Consider the following 18,071-nt stretch of genomic DNA (forward strand, 5'->3'; position numbering starts at 1 on the left):
TATATAGCCAATATCATAAAGGTAACACACTGCATCATTTAACCTCATCTTGCTTCTCATAAATAATTTGTTTAAAAGGATCAAAAGGATTTAAGGATAATGTGGCAATGCAGATTACTTTACTGGCAATAAACTCATGTATATTTCTCTACTGTATCTAGCAAAAATAGGTCATCTGGAAGTAGGTCAGACAACCTACTTAGAGAAATGAATGCTGTCCTTTAGATAAACATTTTTTTTCTCAACAATATCTTCTCCTCTCTAGGGCTTGATTAAAAAACAATAAAAACCCTAGTAGCTTGCCCCTAATTTCTGCACACAGAAATGCTCAGTTTCTACCCCATTCAAGATGGTTTTGGTTTTCAAATCTCTCCAGAGCAGAGGCTGGAGGAAGAAACTGTTGTAAACACAGCTTAATACCACAAAATCCCAACCAGGCACGTCAAAAGCCTACTGAATTCTCAGTATGCAATTTAAGGAGAGGACTTCAAGGCAAATTACAGTATTTTCTGGCATGCATATACATTGCAAATTCAGAACGGATGAGATTAACTTTGACCTGATACAGCACAACTTCTAGGAAGTCAGTTTCAATACACACACTGATTACCTTTCCTCTTTTTTTTTTTTTTTTTTTTTTTTTGCTAGGGCATGAATACTTCCTTCTGAATACTTCTTTTTTGGTCCTAAACTACACAAATGTGTGTACACTTTAGTTTCTCCAGAATTTAACAGCTTTACTGCAAGAGATACTATGTATTGATAATTTTTTTTCCAATGGGACCTAAATTAGCATTGTCTTAGGATGCATGCAGACATTTCAGGTTAATTATTTACAGAAAGGATTTGTAAGTAAACGTATCAATATCACATCAATTTAATCAATCTGTGTTCCCCAAAGCTTGGTCTGAAAGCAGCATTTGGCAATTTGGCATAGCACCTAAAAATATTTCTATCCCTGTGCCACTTGCTATTGACTAACAGCAATGTCCTACAGCCATGCCAAATTCCACTGGAACATGAAATATTTCAAGACCAAAAAACTCTGTATTTCATTACATTGTGCAGCACTGCAAAGAGCTGAGGATATGACTTTTTTCTCTCTCTTTCGGTTTATTTCTGTAGTTTTGAGATAACAGAGAAGAAGTAGTGCACTAGACTCATAAATAAAATTTGTTCTCCAGCAGGTTTTGCTAAACAATCATTACAGCACTTGAATGACTGACCTACAAACCAGCAATACAGAAATTAAGAGTGGAATTCACTGAGAAATGGGAACAGTAATTCCAACTGGTATTTGGTTGTTGTCTCCTTCAGAGTGCACTGCTACCAGGGACAGATACAGAGCAGTTTATTCACTGCAGCATTTTTAACAGACATTGCCTAAATAAAACAGATGCATAGTATTGGTTGTGTACACTTTTCTGAACCTGTAAGTGAGAAGGTAGAAAAAGCAATGCAGAACAACATCCTAGCAAGACTCAGGATTTCATTTCCAACAGGCGCAGATTAAGTGCTTGACTGAAAGGGCAACACAGAACCAAATCTCACACAAAATGTTAGTGGGGAAGATGAAGACTGTCATCTCTTCCCCTTGCATGACCTGTCACCACCTTCAGTAGGTGATACCCACGTGGGAGAGCCTTTCTGTGGAGAAATTGCAAGTGAGAGGAAAAAAGAATAGGAAAGGAAAAGTAAGCTAATCCAGAGCAGGGTCCTAAAGAAAAATATTTCACAAGATCACGCTGTATCAGTGCTGCCTTTCAGAGGCAAAATATGCTGAAGGTAACTCAGAGGGTAATTCTCTGATTAAGGATACCTTGACTGACAGTTTTGAGGCTTCCATGTTAGATGGAGAAGCAAGCAGAAGTACACCTTCCTCTACAAAAGGGGAGTGAACAAAAACCAAACCCAAACAACATGGTCACCAAACCCTCCCCTTTTATTGTGTTCACTAATTACTCTTACTCTTTAGTATTATTAACTAATTAACACTAAAAAATAAGCTAAAATAATTATAATTAACAATTCTAACCAATTAACTAAAAATTAATTACTCTTCACCATGCTTTTCAAACATGCAGTGTTAATGCCAATAAAAGGCAGGCACAACTTCATGCACCAAGCCTGTAAAAAACTGTCTCAGGTTGGAATTAATAATCCAATCCTAAGAGTGGATCAGTCCAGCAGCAGAAAAAAAACCCAAATAACATTAAGAAAAATCACTCAGCACAAAATCTGATCAAATATTCTAAATAAAATTAAAGTTCAGTTGCTGTTCATTTACATCTTAAGAATGTTCAACAGGATTGTTTCAGTCTGTTTACAAAGGGATGGTGAAGACACATCTGAAATGAGCATGAAAAACTGTGAGAAAAATATTTAGCCTTAAGAAACTAGTTCAGAAATACGCCCTTAGAATCTTCTCAGTACACTAAATAACATAGGAGCCTGCACATTAATACACATTTAACCAACCTTTTGCACCTCAGAAGCCAGAGATTCATACTTACTTGTGCATTTTCATAAAACAAAACATCAGGCACTTTCATTTTCTCGGTTGAATTATAAACTGGCATTGTCACAGACCCTATCTTCAGAATCCCATCATTTATTTCACCTAGATATTTTTCAGGAAACAAGCAAATGTTTTAGTTAGAGCACCCACTGAGCAGACAATTAATCCTCACTACCCCCAAGTGACAATTTACAAATTTTAACAAAGTTGTGGGCTGCAGTAAACGGTTTCTATCTAAAGAGAATGCTTGAAAGAATATCCATTAACAAGAAATTTTATTATCATGAATTTGGATTCTCTTTACAACTGCAAAGAGGCTGATTACAATAAATGAGAGAAGTACAATCTTATGAGAGAAGTACCACAAGAAAGACTGAAGTTCTCTGCCTCTCTTTAATTTCTTACTCTCTTTTTATTACTGGAGTATCATTAATCTCATCAGGCTACATCTCCTCAACCCACAAGTTTTCTCACTGCCATTCTCCCCATTGTCTCCCATTGTGGGGTGCAGCGGGGAGCGAGCGAGTGGCTGATTGGTGCTTGGCTGAGGCTGGGGACAGCCCATCTCAACAGCATTGTCACTGCTGACTCTCCCTTTCAGCATTGCATTTTTGCTCAAACGGATTCATGGCAGAATGTGGACACAAATTTAATGTTTTGGTGAAAACCAGCTACAATTCACGGTTGCTGAAATACCCCTCAGCTACAGCTCTGAGAGAAAAAGTACATTTGAAAAATTTCTTGGATCAGAAGATAACAACTAAATGTAAGCAACAAGGTTGTGCAATAAAATCAGGCGCTTTCCCCCCCCCCCCCCATTAATTTCTTAATCTAGTGTGGAATAAAACTGAAAATAGCCTTATTTCTAGACAGATGTTTTCAGCTGTTCACCTATTATTCCATATGGTTCTATCTTTATGGCATGAAACAGAACCCTTGAATTCAAGGGATGTGTCCAGGAAGAAAAAAGGAATGGTAAACTGGCAGCATCACACAACTGGCCAGAGTCCAAATTGGTTTATGTATATCATTTTTATAGAAATAAAATATGCAAATACAGATAGAATTATACATGGATACCTACATATGTATATGCGTGTACATATGCATACACACATATATATGGCTGCATATATATATTATACTGTAGATAATATGTATATTAATATATCTGTATTTACATATATACTTTTATATATGCACATCCCATATTAATTAAAACACAAGATAGGTTTACTGCTACAAATATCTAACAGTAAAAACACAGAAGTCAAATACATCAAAACCTGAGAATCAACATCCAGAGGAATGACAGCAGAGATAGCAGTGGTGAAGTCAAGGAAAAGTTTAGTGAACAGAAAACAGCAAATTGCTCAAAGCCTGCTGCCTGACAGAAGATATGAGAAGATTTACAGCTAACGTGAAGACCAGGGGTCATGTAAGAATGAGAAAGCAGAAGTGAGAAATATGGTAGAATCAGAAATGTATGTACAGCACTGAAGGCTACTGCGAGCGAGTACAAGCTGGGTGAGGAAAAGAAACAAATAACTGCTCAATAAAGGTGACATGTAACAACCATAGCAATCCAAGGAGAATAGAAGGAAGGGAAACTAACAAAAACTTGTGCACCAGAACGAAAGCAAAACATAACCCAAGACTTCTACAAGAGTATTAAATGAGAAAAAGGTTGATTTTAGCGGTTGATAGGAAGCAGCAACAGTAAAAAATAAATTAAAAAAGAGGAAGATCAAACTAAGTCTGTATCTGTAGAGTAAAAAGACCAAAAAAGAAAAAATGAGGGAAAGAAAATAACCAGTCCAAGAAAGCCTGAAGCCATGGATCTTACAGACTGGGAAACCCTTAAACATAGTGAAGAACAAAATTCCATGGGCTGGGAATACAGCAGACAGTACAAAAGTATCAAGAGGATAATTAATACATCTTTATATGCTCAAATTGAGTAAAATTCATGAAGAGTGGGAAAGAAGATGACAGAAGCTTACATGTATAATCCTTTTCCTCTAGTTTCTTCATGTCATCCTGACTTGTCTCAATACCAGAATCCTGCAGATTTTTATGTAAAGCTGACCTGGCAAGGTTTGGTAAAAACCTAAATGAAGAAAAATAATAGGGAGGTTGTATGTTAAGGACATTTTCTCAAAAGTTTTCAGTATTTTCTGTAATCTAAAATCAATATGAAGTTTTACTTCAACCTCCAAACCCCGAATGTCTATTTCTTTCACATTCAGATAGTCTTCAACATTTTCACCCATCCCTAAGGAGAGAAATAAATCTTCTTGCCTAGGTAAAATCTGCAGCAGTGGCTGTGTGCTCATTTTTGAAAGCTTTACTGTTACCAAATATTGCAACAGGGTTGTAAGGGAGGATGGATTAGGACTGGAAGCATGTTATCTCCTTGTTCCATTGCCAATAAGGCCCACAGTAGAAACAATGTTTTTTAAGAAATATCTTTCTCTTGGCTCAGTTCACTTGGACCCCTGGTTCCAGAGGGAAAGAGCAAGCTCTGGGCTATCCATCACAAGGTGCATTTCAAAACCTTTTCTTTAGTGTTTGCTTTCTTTTGAAAAAACAAAAAACCAAAAACCAAACCCTGGGATGTTCATAACTTTTCTAGGTACAGCTTTTGAGAACTGAAACCAAATCTGCACAAAATGTCTAGTCATGCCAGACATGAATATAATTCTTCTTTGAGTGTTTTGAGACAGGGAAATAATGTCAATAATGGTGACCTCATTTGTATGCCATTAAATATCTTCATGGAAATGAGAAAAGAGTACAAAGTCACTTCTACTTACCTCCTAGGTTTCAGAATACCATAGAAATACTTCTTAAAAAATGGCAGATTTGAAGGAGCAAGACAGAAATTGTATTAACTACTAAATCAAATTAACAGTTATCTTGCATGTCAGCAACTGACCAAAAGCTCTTGAACTCAAATCAAAACAAGCACTTCTACCTGGAAAGGCAGGCTTTATTAACAGCGTAGCAAAGGCTTTCATCTGGATGTTGTGACAGTCGACGACAAATGCGCAGTAGTTGTCGGGTAGACAAAGAAGAAGCCAGTGATTGTGCCTGTCAAAAAATAGAAGGTATTGGATCTTAGGATTTAAACTGAACAAGCCATGAGGAAAAAGAAGTAATCCAAAAGCAATTGTTTCAACTTTTCTCCTAATGTGATTTCTGCCTTCTGATTCTAAGGTGATTTACAAATATGTTTATAAATATGTGAAGGGTGATAGTCAGGAAGACAGAGCCAGGCTCTTCTCAGTGATGGCCAGTGACAGGACAAGGGGCAATGGGTGCAAGCTGGAGCATAGCAAGTTCCATGTGAATATATGGAGGAACTTTTTCACTGTGGGGGTGGCAGAGCACTGGCACAGGCTGCCCAGAGAGGTTGTGGAGTCTCCTTCTCTGGAGACATTCAAACCCGCCTGGATGCGTTCCTGTGTGATTTAGTCTGGGTGATCCTGCTCTGACAGGGGGTTGGACTAAATGATCTTTCGAGGTCCCTTCCAACCCCTAACGTTCTGTGATTCTGTGATTTCTGCCTCCTGCAGCAGCTTGTGCTTTTTAATCTGCAATTCTGTATTTGTTGGAATAATTCACTGCCATGGAAATCATGATGTCATCAAAAGATTAGCCTTACAATTCCACTTGCTAAGCAACAGGAAGAAAAATGTGCTGAAAACTGGATTTTATTAGCTATTTAAAACCTAACACTAAACAATATTAACAACACCAAGGAGGTTTGCCACTGTAAAAGGGATCAACGTCCTGAAAACTCGTCTGTTCTTCACAAACTTAATATGAGCTCCACATGTAAATGATCTGGCAAAAGGGTCTGGCAGGATTCTTGGTCGTATAAACAAGACAACACTGGGCAGCCGTAAGGAGATTGTATCACCTCTGCACAGGCCTTCTGGGCGGGCCGTTACTGGAACACTGCGTCCTTTTCTGTTGTCCACATGTTAAAATTAATGCTAAAAACTGGACATGATTCAGCACAGAGCTACAAAATGATTCAATGCCTGGGAAGGCAGACCTCAACATTTAAGAAACCAAAACAAACAAACAAACAAACAAGAACCCAAAATTACTTAGAGAATGATACAAAGATTGAGAAAGAATTCATTCTATATCTACCGGATGAAGGTATCTAAAACAAATAGGTTTCTTATTTTAGCAGGAAGCACTCAACAATGAGTGTGATCTGATAAGTCACGCCATGCTTTGCCTGGGTCAAGTGAAATATTTTAATTAGGTAATTTCCAAACATATCGGTTCGGTCATAGGAATGATTTCTAACTGCATTGCAATTATCTTAATGTTCATGCCATTTCAGTTGGGTAAAAAACATCCATCAAAAAAATAGAGAACAGGAACACTTCATGAATTTCAGAGCCTTTTTTCCCCCACCTTAACAATTTTTAGACATGAGAAATATTTTAAAACAATTCTTTCCCTTGAAAAACTATAGTTTTGTCAAACAGGAATTAATGTTATTTAAAAAATTTCAGTTCCATGAAATTGGTTAAATTTTCTTCAATGCTGAGAAAGCAAAGGATAATACTTTGTAACAGAGCTCTGAGCTATAAGCAGGAATGATTTAGATTGGGTTAACTGCAAAGATGATTACTCCTGCTGTTCCTGCTTTCATTTACAGAAGATTGTGAAGCACCTTCTGAACCACCAGTCTACCACTGCTGATGTAAATGATGGCATTTCAAGCACTATTTCAAGACCTCAGCTACATGTGAAGCATGGTCAAGGGTTGAGGAGTGAGCACGCTATCCTTGCTGACCCTGTTCACTAGCCAGAACTCTCACTGCCTTTGGAGATCATATTATCTTTCCAGAAGTATTTTAAACAGCTGATAGATTCCCAAGCAGAGTAAGTTTCAGCAGGTAAGTCACAACTGATGAGGAATGGCAGCTGGGCACAGTAACTGAGGTAGTACATTTCATACACTGCATCACCTTGACAAGTCAAATCTCTCAGGACATGGGGATTTTAAAGTCTAAATAATAAATAACATCGAATCCTGTGCTGAAATAAATAATCATAGAGGGCAGAACTAGAGAGGAAAAGCTGTATCACATCTTCCGAATATTTATAAGCAGCAGTTAAAGTTTTGTGAACAAAAGTTCCTCTTTTTTCTTACCTGCTTTTTAAAAAAACTATATTTTATATTGAACTGTAAACTCAAAATTGGGTGACAGCATTTGTAATATATATGAGGCATCTAATTCAACAGGATCTTGACTGAAGTCTCTAGATTCTATTGTAAATCAAGCAAACAATTACAATGACGCAGACAACGCCCACAGGCTGAATATTCTACAGGTATTCTTCTATTGTTAACAAAATCCTTTAAACAATGGTTAATATTTTCAGGATAATCTCTGGCAGAAGCTTACTTACTTAGGCAACTCTATAAATAGCCTGCCATACCTAAGGCACACATTTCAGCTCTCCACACAGGCATGCTATTCCCAACATGCCTCATGTCACTGCTGATCTACAGGAATCCTCCCTCAATCCATACTGTGATTCACTTCTCATCCAATATCATCTACTTCATTTAGCTATTTCACAATCCTATAGACATCCACATGTTTGGAAAGGATTTTAATGATGCTTTGTTCAGGCATGGTATGTCTCCAAGTATGTCAAACCCAATAAATTTATATATTAGATGAAAAAACTAAACAGATAAGAATATCAACACTGTCCAAAAAGTGTACGTACCTAAAAGTCAACCTTTGCTTTTACTTTTCTTAAGCTCAGAAAAGCTTAACAACCTCCCTCAGCTTCTTAAATAGTAATACTGTAAAAAACTATTACCATGTTAAAATCATGAAAATTAAGTAGAATGGAATACATCTGCATACCAGTTAAACTACTGGATTCCTCTAAAATTGTTTTACATTTTAGTTACATTAAAAACAAGTGCTTTAGTTGCCATAGCAATAATTTTCTGTTCACCATGACATGACTGTATCTTTTTAAAAAATTTTGTGGTTACTATGTCAGCAGAACTTATTTTTCTTGACAAGACTGCTTTAATAGAATCGCCTGTAGCAGTCACGCTGCCAGGAGTTCTGGAGTTTTCCCTTTCCTTAGTCTTTGCAGTTGCCCATTGGCATTTTATAATGGTTAGGTAGTTCCCATCACCCCAAGAAGCCCCAGTAATTTCAGCTACAAAAGTTCCAGTGACTAAAGTGAAATGATCAAAAAGTATCTGGACACACATTCTATCCATACCTATTTAAAAGGCGCCTCAAGCATGTTTCACCGTGTCACGTATTTGACCCACTGACAATGCATACTGTTCTGCCTGACTGCTCTGGGATTCAGGCAATTTCCTAAGAGCTTTACTTATGCAGATGCTAAAAATGTACACGGTGAATTTAAAAGGTTTACAGTATGTGGTGCAGTAATTACCAGCAATGATTTTCTGGGGCTGGTTTTCCAATCAGGCAGCCTTTGAAATAATGCTATAGCTTAGCATGCTTCACCCAGCCTTCCTTCAAACAGTCACTGCCAGGGAAAGTAAATTTGACCAAAAAACACATCACTCCCCAAAAAAGAAAAAGGGCTCACCGTGGAGTCATTTGTCTCCCGAAGCTTGTGTGTTAATGACAACAACTGCTCCACAGCAACACTGGGGACATTCGGAATCTGCTTGAAACAAAAACACTGTTAATCTTGCTGCGAGATACACAACTTCCATACACAGCTACACCTGGGTGCAACGAGATACAGCTGCTCCAGTCGCTTTCTGTCAACCAAGAGGAACACCGTTTTGACAAAGAGTGTCTTTCTATTACAGTATCATTTGCATCGTAATAAGAATGCTACTTTATAGTGATACAACTTTAATTTATATGGATACAAATTAAAACTTTTAAAAGAAGTTAAAATCAAAAAATAAGCAGATGCGCTGCTTTGAGAGGCTTTGAAAATTAAGACTCGTTTATGCTGCGCTGAAATGGAGTGGAACAGCAAAATATTTTTTATGTAGTAACTAATAATGACTGGTAAGCAACAGTCATAGAATCATAGAATCACCTTGGTTAGGAGACACTCTTAAGATCATCAAGTCCAACCACAACCTAACTCTGACTAGCCCACCTCTAGATCACATTGTTAAGGACTTCATCTATACGCCTTTTAAATACCTCCAGGGTCGGTGACTCCACCACCTCTCTGGGCAGCCTATTGCAATGCTTGACAACCCTTTCAGTAAAGAAATTCTTCCTGAGATCTAACCTAAATCTCTCCTGGTGCAATTTCAAACCATTCCCTCTTGTCTTATTGCTTGTCACTAGAGAGAAGAGACCAACCCCAAAATCTCTGCAACCTCCTTGCAGGTAGCTGTAGAGATCGATAAGGTCTCCCCTCAGCCTCCTTTTCTCCAGACTAAAAAGCCCCAGCTCCATTAGCTGTTCCACAAAGGACTTGTGTAAAGACCCTTCACCAGCTTTGTCGCCCTCCTCAGGATGCGCTCCAACATCTCAACATCCTTCCTGTAGTGAGGGGCCTAAAACCGAGCAGAGTACTCAAGATGTGCCCTCACCAGAGCTGAGTATAACGGAACTATCACTTCCCTGCTCTAGCTGGTCACACTATTCCTTACACAAGCCAGGATGCCATTGGCCTTCTTGGCCACCTGGGCACACTGCTGGCTCATGTTCAGCTGGCTGTCACCTAACAGTCAAATTAACAGCCATAGTGCTTAACATACCGAACGCACTTACCATTTCTTTAATGATTTGAAGTTCTTCACTCTTGCTTAAAGATCGGACATTATGAAAAAGAAACAGCGTCAGAAACTCTGGACCCAGCCACTGCTGTGTACTACTTCCAATGACAGGAGGTTCTGCTAAGACCACTATTCTGAAAGAGGGGTGGATAGGAAAGATAGACCTGCAAAAAAAGCCAAAAAAAGAGTTTAAAACATGTGTTACCTGGTTTAAGCAGTGAATATCAAATGTAGCTTACAACAGATGGGAAAAAAAATAATATTGTACTGAATCATATCACAGCCTATTCACACCATTTGCAATGCAACTTTATTTAAAAAAAAAAAAGACAAGAACTGCATAATGTGAGTTACAGATTTACAAATTTATAATTTTTTATGCTTCGAAGGGCACCCAAGAGTCTTCATCTGCAACAAGACCTGTATGCCTCAAGATGAACAAATACCAGCAGCTAAGCTACTGTTGACTGGTTTGTATGTCTGAAACGGACACATCCCACTCATGTGACAGATTGTACCAGTGCTTTACCTAAAGTAGGATGTCTCACAGGCAAACTCGGGAGAGAACAAGATCTACTGGAGCTGCAGCAGTGAGTAACTTCTACTCAGTTAGACTGACAGAAAGGATGACACTGCAGAGATTGGCCTAGATACCATGAGGAGCCAATTTAGGTACTTTTTAGGAACAGTCCCCTTACTGCTGCTCTTTGTGGCCCTAGACTCTTGGGGTGGGCTTAATATGCCTAACTTCATAGTATCCCTGAAAGTTATACTTCAAAGAACAACTTCACCCTTAGCTCATTTAAGAGTCAGCATAGGGAAAAACAGGTCCCTCCAACAGCAGATTAAGACTTAAAAGCATTTAAGAAACACCCTACCGGGTACTGCAATCTGCCCCTCCAGCTACATGCTCTGTCTCCGACTACAACAGCTGAAGATACTCCTTGAGGAAAGCACATACATAAGCCCAGTTGCTACCAGTAGTCTGTTTCTCTCATACTCTCCCAGCATTCACAATCAGATCTTCAAGGACACTGGAGAGTAGAGCTCTGTTGGCTTTAATCTCTTTACCCACAAATTTGTTAATCCCTTTCTGGACCCACAGCCTCTGAGACACCTGCCTATGTGATTCCATGGAAGATACCAGGAGCTTACTATGATCAACACGGTCTTATATACACAAATTCTAGCAGCATGCATTAGGGCAATAGAAGACCGCTGTCTTGGCTTTGGGTATCTTTGCCTTCTTCACATCTTTTATCTGCCTTATCTATGTAATATTATCACCTCATTGCACTGGGAATTCATGGGTACTCATCAATCACAACTGCACCATGCCTAGAAGCAGCAGAAATAATAGACAGGAACAAGTCAACTACAAAAACCAGTCAAATTGTGCAAGGAGGACCTTTTTTCAGCAATAACTTCATGGTACTCTTCTTAAAATAGGAAATGTTTATTTGGAAAAAGCAAGTTAAATTAAATTAGATAGCTTATATTGCTAGATATGCCCATTATCATGTCATTTTCTGAATTTGAAATCAGAAAATAAGAACACTTGGAGGCAAGTATTCTTCTTGGTTAAACTGAGGTGGTGAACAGTGGCATAAGCAAGAAAATCAAAGACAGACTATGACCATTAAACATGAATTAACATATCTACTGTATAGTTGGCTCATCTGTTCATCACAGCAATAAACCTGTGACACAGAGGGCTTATAGCAAACAGTCTCTTGTATCAAAGCAAACACGGGCAGGGTAGCATGAGTTATTCTCAGCTGAAAGTCATAAGCCTAGAAGCTACTCCCTGATTGATAAAAATAGAAATAGATGTCTGAAAACATCACATGAAAGAGGAACCAATGGGAATGTCCCTGTCACTAAGCTTAAAAGGAGGTCAACCTTATTATAGAAGAAAATATTTCCTAGATAGGATAAATAAGTCTGCTTCCAGACTTACCTCCTCCCAGTTACTAAGAAGAAAAACAGCCTTCCAAAGAAACCCACCAAATTCAAAGGATCAATTCTTCAGAAATACCACAAAAGAGCACAAGCAGCAGTCACCTTACCCTAGTAAATGGAACACATTTCTCTTGTACCACCACCACTTCACTCCCTGACTTGAAGGACATGGTGGGAACAGCCAGGGAGGCCATGGGGAAAAGTGGGATGAGAGGAGATGCAAAATCAGGGCAAGCGAACTCAGTGGTATCACTTCAAGTCACTGACGTACTCTTTAGACTTGGACACATCACAACATCACTGCTGTAGCTTTCCAGTTTGTAAACATGAATTAAACTATTTGGCTACTTCAAAACCCTGTTGTTTGGACTGATGTTTGCAATGTTGAAAACATCAAGCTAAGTGTATTACTAAAACAAATGCCACAAATGACTCAACCCTGCAATGCTCTGAAAGTTCCCAGCTTCCATCAGTGCAACCAAAGAGCTTCAAAGTTGTTCCATCATATTACAGATCAAAACTCCTAAGAAACATAATATGGAGCTGCTACATGGAGCTATATTTATAAAGAAATCCTTGACATCTGTTGTTCTTTGCAGATGAAGGCCATGTAAGTGTATCTTGTTAAAAACTTGACACCTTTTAAATTAATGAGCATCAAACACAGTGGGAAGATTTGGTGTTAGTTGATTAATACAAAGAGTCTCTATCCTTCTATTAAATGTTTACTGACAACACAGCTAGCAGAGCACTCTCCTAATAATATGTGTGTCCTTCTTTTGACAGCAGCATTTAATTCCAACCAAGGATTACTGCCGCTGCTCTCGAGAGGAAGATCAGAACACAGTCTGCGCAGGGTGAAAGATTTTCTAGTTATTGACACATGGTTCTGAGCAGCTGAAGCTTCTCTTGGAAAACAACAAGCAAACAACCACCACCACTACCACCATCCCCCCCAAAAATAAAAGCCAATGCAGAACAGCATTCCTAATGTCACCTTGCAAAACCAAACTATCTTTGGTCATTTCTTCCTGCCACATGATTTAATAAATCTCACCTGATAACAAAATAAGATTTTTTTTTTTTAAGTTAGGAGTTGTTAACATGCCAGGACCACACTGATGGGAGAGTTGTTTTTTTGCTGTTTTTCTTAAACTTCACCACAACCTAAAAATAACACATCTGAAAATTCACTAAAATGAAAAAATCCCACCCACAACAAAAAATGAACAAAAGCTAGAAAATGTAAGCAATTGAAACCTTTTATTGCTTACTAAATTCATTCCCTGCCACATTTTATATTTGTTTCATCAACTGCATGTTCCCTTTCAACCTAGTAAGATGGAAAATAATCCACTGTCTGTAGGGCATTGAAACTACCCATGTATTCTGAGAGACTTTTAGCTTTTGAACAGTACCTACTTCTAGATATTCCTGTAATAGCTGCCTTTCTGCTTGCCACACCAAGGACTTAGCTCTGTGTGTGTGTGGTGGTGGGGAGTATCCACCCAAACAGTGTAAAATACTGCATCACAAGACAAACCAGCACCTCCCTGCTCACCATGTAAAGGCAGTGTGCTACCTTTATGGTATCTCTCTCAGTGAAGGAATCGATGATTACAAAAGAAATTGTATGGAAAAAATCTTGGGTAGGCACAGTACTTGAACACCCTTTCTCTTCATCTCTGAACCTGTTCAGGAAAACTAATCATACAATTACTAAATAAATGAATAAGGAATCAGTAGCTATAATTTCCTTCTACGTAAAAGATCTTTGAGGACCATCTGTCACTTTCTCAAGGGCAGCTTTTTTTTTTTTCCTCTTCTTCTCAAACTCACAAATAAAAATAGTTAGTTCCCTCAAATCAGAGAACGTCATCTCACGGTGACTGTTGACTCCACAGGCAAACTTGCACAAGAAAGAACAGAGGAAAAGTACTCCCTGCCCACTGCTAATTACCTTGTAAGCATATAAGCTTTCAGCAGACCAAGGAGTATTCTAAAATCTCACAAGGGCAAACATACTGCTTCTGCTTGTCAGTCCTGACAGAGCTATTGCACCCACCAGTCTGAAGCCCTTCTCAGAAAAGTGCTGGTAGGCATGACAGATATAGAAATGTAATGATGGCAATAATTAGCATTGTTTAAATTAATATATTTTATTAGCTCTAACAGAGGTAATAAAACTTTTAAATGAAGTTGTCTAAAACCAGAATTTATTAATTATAGTATTTCAACCTGCAAAACTTGGAAACAACCTGAAAAATCTTTGTCCAGACCTGCTAATAACATTGCCATGTTCATACTCTCTACTGTCATACAGTTTATATTTACATATGGAGGCATGTGATTTCTATTAGAGCATACTGTGATCTGAAATACCATCCCTTTATTTAAAAAAAACAAAACCCAACAAAAAACCCACCTCAAAAACACCCAAAACCTCTTGACTTACCAGGGTTGGAAATTCAGTGATAGATTGTGCAGTATTCTCCTGTCTATTCTACTACACATATGAGTATGACTATTGAAGCACTAAAAAGTAAAGGCATACTGTTTTTCATATTCATACTGGTTTTTACTAGTGAATACTTTCATATAGAAATATGAAAGCATAGTAGAAAATGTGTCTTTTCTTGTCTGAAGAAGGGATCCCCAAAAATTTCTCTGTGAATATTTCAAGTTTTTCTCCTCTTAAAAATGGGAAAAATCTTCAGGTGTGTCAAAACCTTTTACAAACACAGACTCAAAAAAAAAAATGTTTACAGAAGTTTTGGCTTGTTGGTCTGGAATAGTGCTCCTTTTCTCTAAAATAGATTTAAGTGAAAATTCTGGTTCAAAATTCCATTCAGAAAGTATTGAGTCCAAGTAGTCTACTAAAAAGCATTATCAGTTGTTCTTTTCCATTACGAAGGATGCATTTGTGTTTAGGTAACTTACAACAGCATCTGGCCGCCTCATCAGTGAGTCAAATTACAGGAACAGAGAGTAACAGTGAGGTTTTTTTGTATTTATGAACAATCAGAAGTACCACAGAAGGCAGAAACTGTAAACTTTACTACATATGGTCACTGTGATCAAGAACCCAAATGGAGGGGAGGAAGTACATACTCCATGTCTGGGTTTCTCTCACATATGGCAGTAACGCATCTGTTCTCTATTCCAGCTGCCTTCCAGAGTTCACCTATTGCTTTTTTCCGAACTCCTGAAGATGGCCTTGCCCTCTCCTAATCCAAGAATTGCCTCATGAAGCTTTTGGCTTCTTTCTTTCAAGTTCCAATCCTTCAGAAAGACTCCTTTTTCTCATGATCTTGTATCTCTTCTGTTCATGACTATTTTCAGCTACTTCATTTGGGTCCTGCCTGACTGCTTAGACATTTAAAACTGCCATGCACTTCCACTCATTCACTGATGTGCATCCTGGTATGGGTTTTTTCCTCTTCTTCTGTTTGTTGTAAGAGCTGCGTTAGTGCATGAGATCAGGGAGATCATAAAAAGGTTAATAACAAAACAAAAAAATACTTTCATAATATGTATTCTATGTACCATATTGATTCCCAAAATGAAAATGAGAATTCAAGGATGAATGAGTGGATTTTAGGAAGAAAAAAAAAATTAGAATAATCTCCTGATTCAAACAACACTTGAAACAGCTTTCCATAGGGAACTCTCTTATTGGAAAAATAACAGTAGCCTCAATGTGCCACTCATCAAACATCCCAGATTCAGTCCCAGCAGAACTGGGAATGACAACATGTATTCTGCAGGCCTGGCAAAGTGTAACTGTCTCAAAATTACTTTAGTCAAATCCAGTAAATCAGGGTGAATTATGTTCCCTTTTCATCTTGCTCTAACATCAGAAATATAGCTAAGGTGACTAGCTGCAGCCATTGACACACAGCAAGAGACATTTCTCTGTGTCAAGCATCTCACAATCATGATTTAGAAGAATTTACCAGCTAATCTCTTAATAAATCCAAGGTAGAACACATTCTAGAGAATATCTCCACAAGGCACTCTCTTGTAGGCAAATGAGGGATGGTTAGCATCATCTTGTTTTCTTAATCTGTATTTAAAACAGCTGTCAACACCCTAGATACCAACTGATGAGGCTGCACCTAGAGAGAAAGGTTAATTCTGCACAGCTGCTTTGCAACACTGGAAGGTACAGAAGCTTGCAGTGATTGGTACCTACTGCTGAAAAGGATGAACAGCAGGGGAGGAATGCAGTGCTGGAATCAAAGAGCAACTACTGACATTGCATCCTGGAGTCAGCGAAAGGTAGCGATGCTTTCAGAATATATAAGGGACCAAAACCAGGGTGAGATCCTGGAATACCTTCAGTTCCTCAAGGAGCACGTAGCCAAAACCAAAGCAGCAGATATATGTTTGCATTACATTACCCTGGCTTCTTTTGAAGCTCTGAAGTACTGAAGATAAACATGTAATTAATTTTCTAGGCTTTTGGAGTACATTGGCATGAGCTAAAGGGTACCACACAGTAAGCAAAAAAGCACAGCCACTTCCATTCTGCCTGAAAGCACCTCGGGCAAGACCATGAACACAGAGCAGGGAGAAGGAGATTCACACAACTACCAGATCTATTTTGAAGTACAAAGACCAGTGCAAAGTTGGGATACCACCCCGGATCGATCCTTGGAGCTTTTTTGCTTCTCTTTTTAAAGTCTGGGCTTAAAATCCAGAACAGTCCCTAATATTTCAGTGATGAACTACAGAAAACAAATGCAGGAAATGCCCATCTAGCGGGGTGTATGGCCTCACCAACAATTTATAAGAAGTAGGCTTAAATTAAACAATACCTACAAAAAAAAAAAAAGAAAATAAATACTATGGAAGACATAAACTACAGCTTGTTGTGTGTGTTGTGTTGGTTTGAAAAAAAAACCCAAAAAAACCAAACCCAAACTACAGTATTTTGGATCAAAAGAGAACCAGAAGTAACAAAACAACCAGGAAAAAAAAAGAAAAACAGCTTTTCTAAAGGGTAGACTATGAAGGATGTCAAAGAAAAAATTGCATTCAGTGAGACAATCAAGAGAAATGGAGTGGTACCTCATGAATGCCTACTACTATAACAGATAAGGCCTCTTCAGAGTTTGAGCACATGCACACTCTGCAGTGTAAATATGACATCTGACATAAAAGCTTCAGCTGTGTTTTCAGTGGTAAGAGCTATTGAAGAATCACAGTATTTCCAACTCCTTATATACTACTGAATGTCTGACTGCATTTGTTTTGACACACACTCAGCAATGCCCCTCCCATTACCTAGAACCAGTCAGCAGGGTTTGATTATGTATTACGTATGGCCATCAGAGGAGCAGAAAACATTTCTATCTGTGGAATGTTTCTGGCAGACAAGTGGAAGTGAAGAAACAAAAAGACTAAGCATAATGAGTCCCAACCCATCCTTAGGATTTCCTGCCCCATATTAGTTGTAAATTAAATACCAGCTTTCTAGCTAATAAGACAAAAGAAAGTTACAAGTTGGATTTAACGACAATTTAGCACAATTTTCCAACATTCTTAATAAAATGTGCCAGAATCAAATATTATATACCTTTTTATCTATGTTATTATGTACTTAACACTTCTCTTCAATTTCTAACTCTTTCTCTTAAAGGATATTGAGTGGCTTCCTTTTAGTTCAAGCATTCTAAACAGGATATAATTTTCTCATGTCACAAAACAAAACAAAAGATCATGACATAACCAATGTTTAAAATATACTTCTTAGTGATTAGAAGGCATCAATTTAGAAGAGAAGCATTTTGCATTATATTT

General features: G+C 38.1%; 1 protein-coding gene across 1 annotated transcript in view; it reads right to left on the bottom strand.

Annotated features, from left to right (window-relative positions):
• The window catches only part of VWA8 (von Willebrand factor A domain containing 8), a gene marked incomplete at its 5' end in the record, with an annotated part of 200,100 nt that overhangs the window by 120,140 nt on the left and 61,889 nt on the right, over nucleotides 1-18,071 (bottom strand). The window contains 5 exons of the mRNA XM_084274913.1: nucleotides 2,514-2,620; nucleotides 4,522-4,628; nucleotides 5,496-5,611; nucleotides 9,143-9,220; nucleotides 10,300-10,468. Of these exons, the coding sequence (XP_084131039.1) occupies nucleotides 2,514-2,620; nucleotides 4,522-4,628; nucleotides 5,496-5,611; nucleotides 9,143-9,220; nucleotides 10,300-10,468 (577 nt within the window). The remainder of the gene's footprint in view (nucleotides 1-2,513; nucleotides 2,621-4,521; nucleotides 4,629-5,495; nucleotides 5,612-9,142; nucleotides 9,221-10,299; nucleotides 10,469-18,071) is intronic.

This window comes from Gallinula chloropus, assembly GCF_964237585.1.
Source record: "Gallinula chloropus genome assembly, chromosome: 1".
NCBI classification, from domain to species: domain Eukaryota; kingdom Metazoa; phylum Chordata; class Aves; order Gruiformes; family Rallidae; genus Gallinula; species Gallinula chloropus.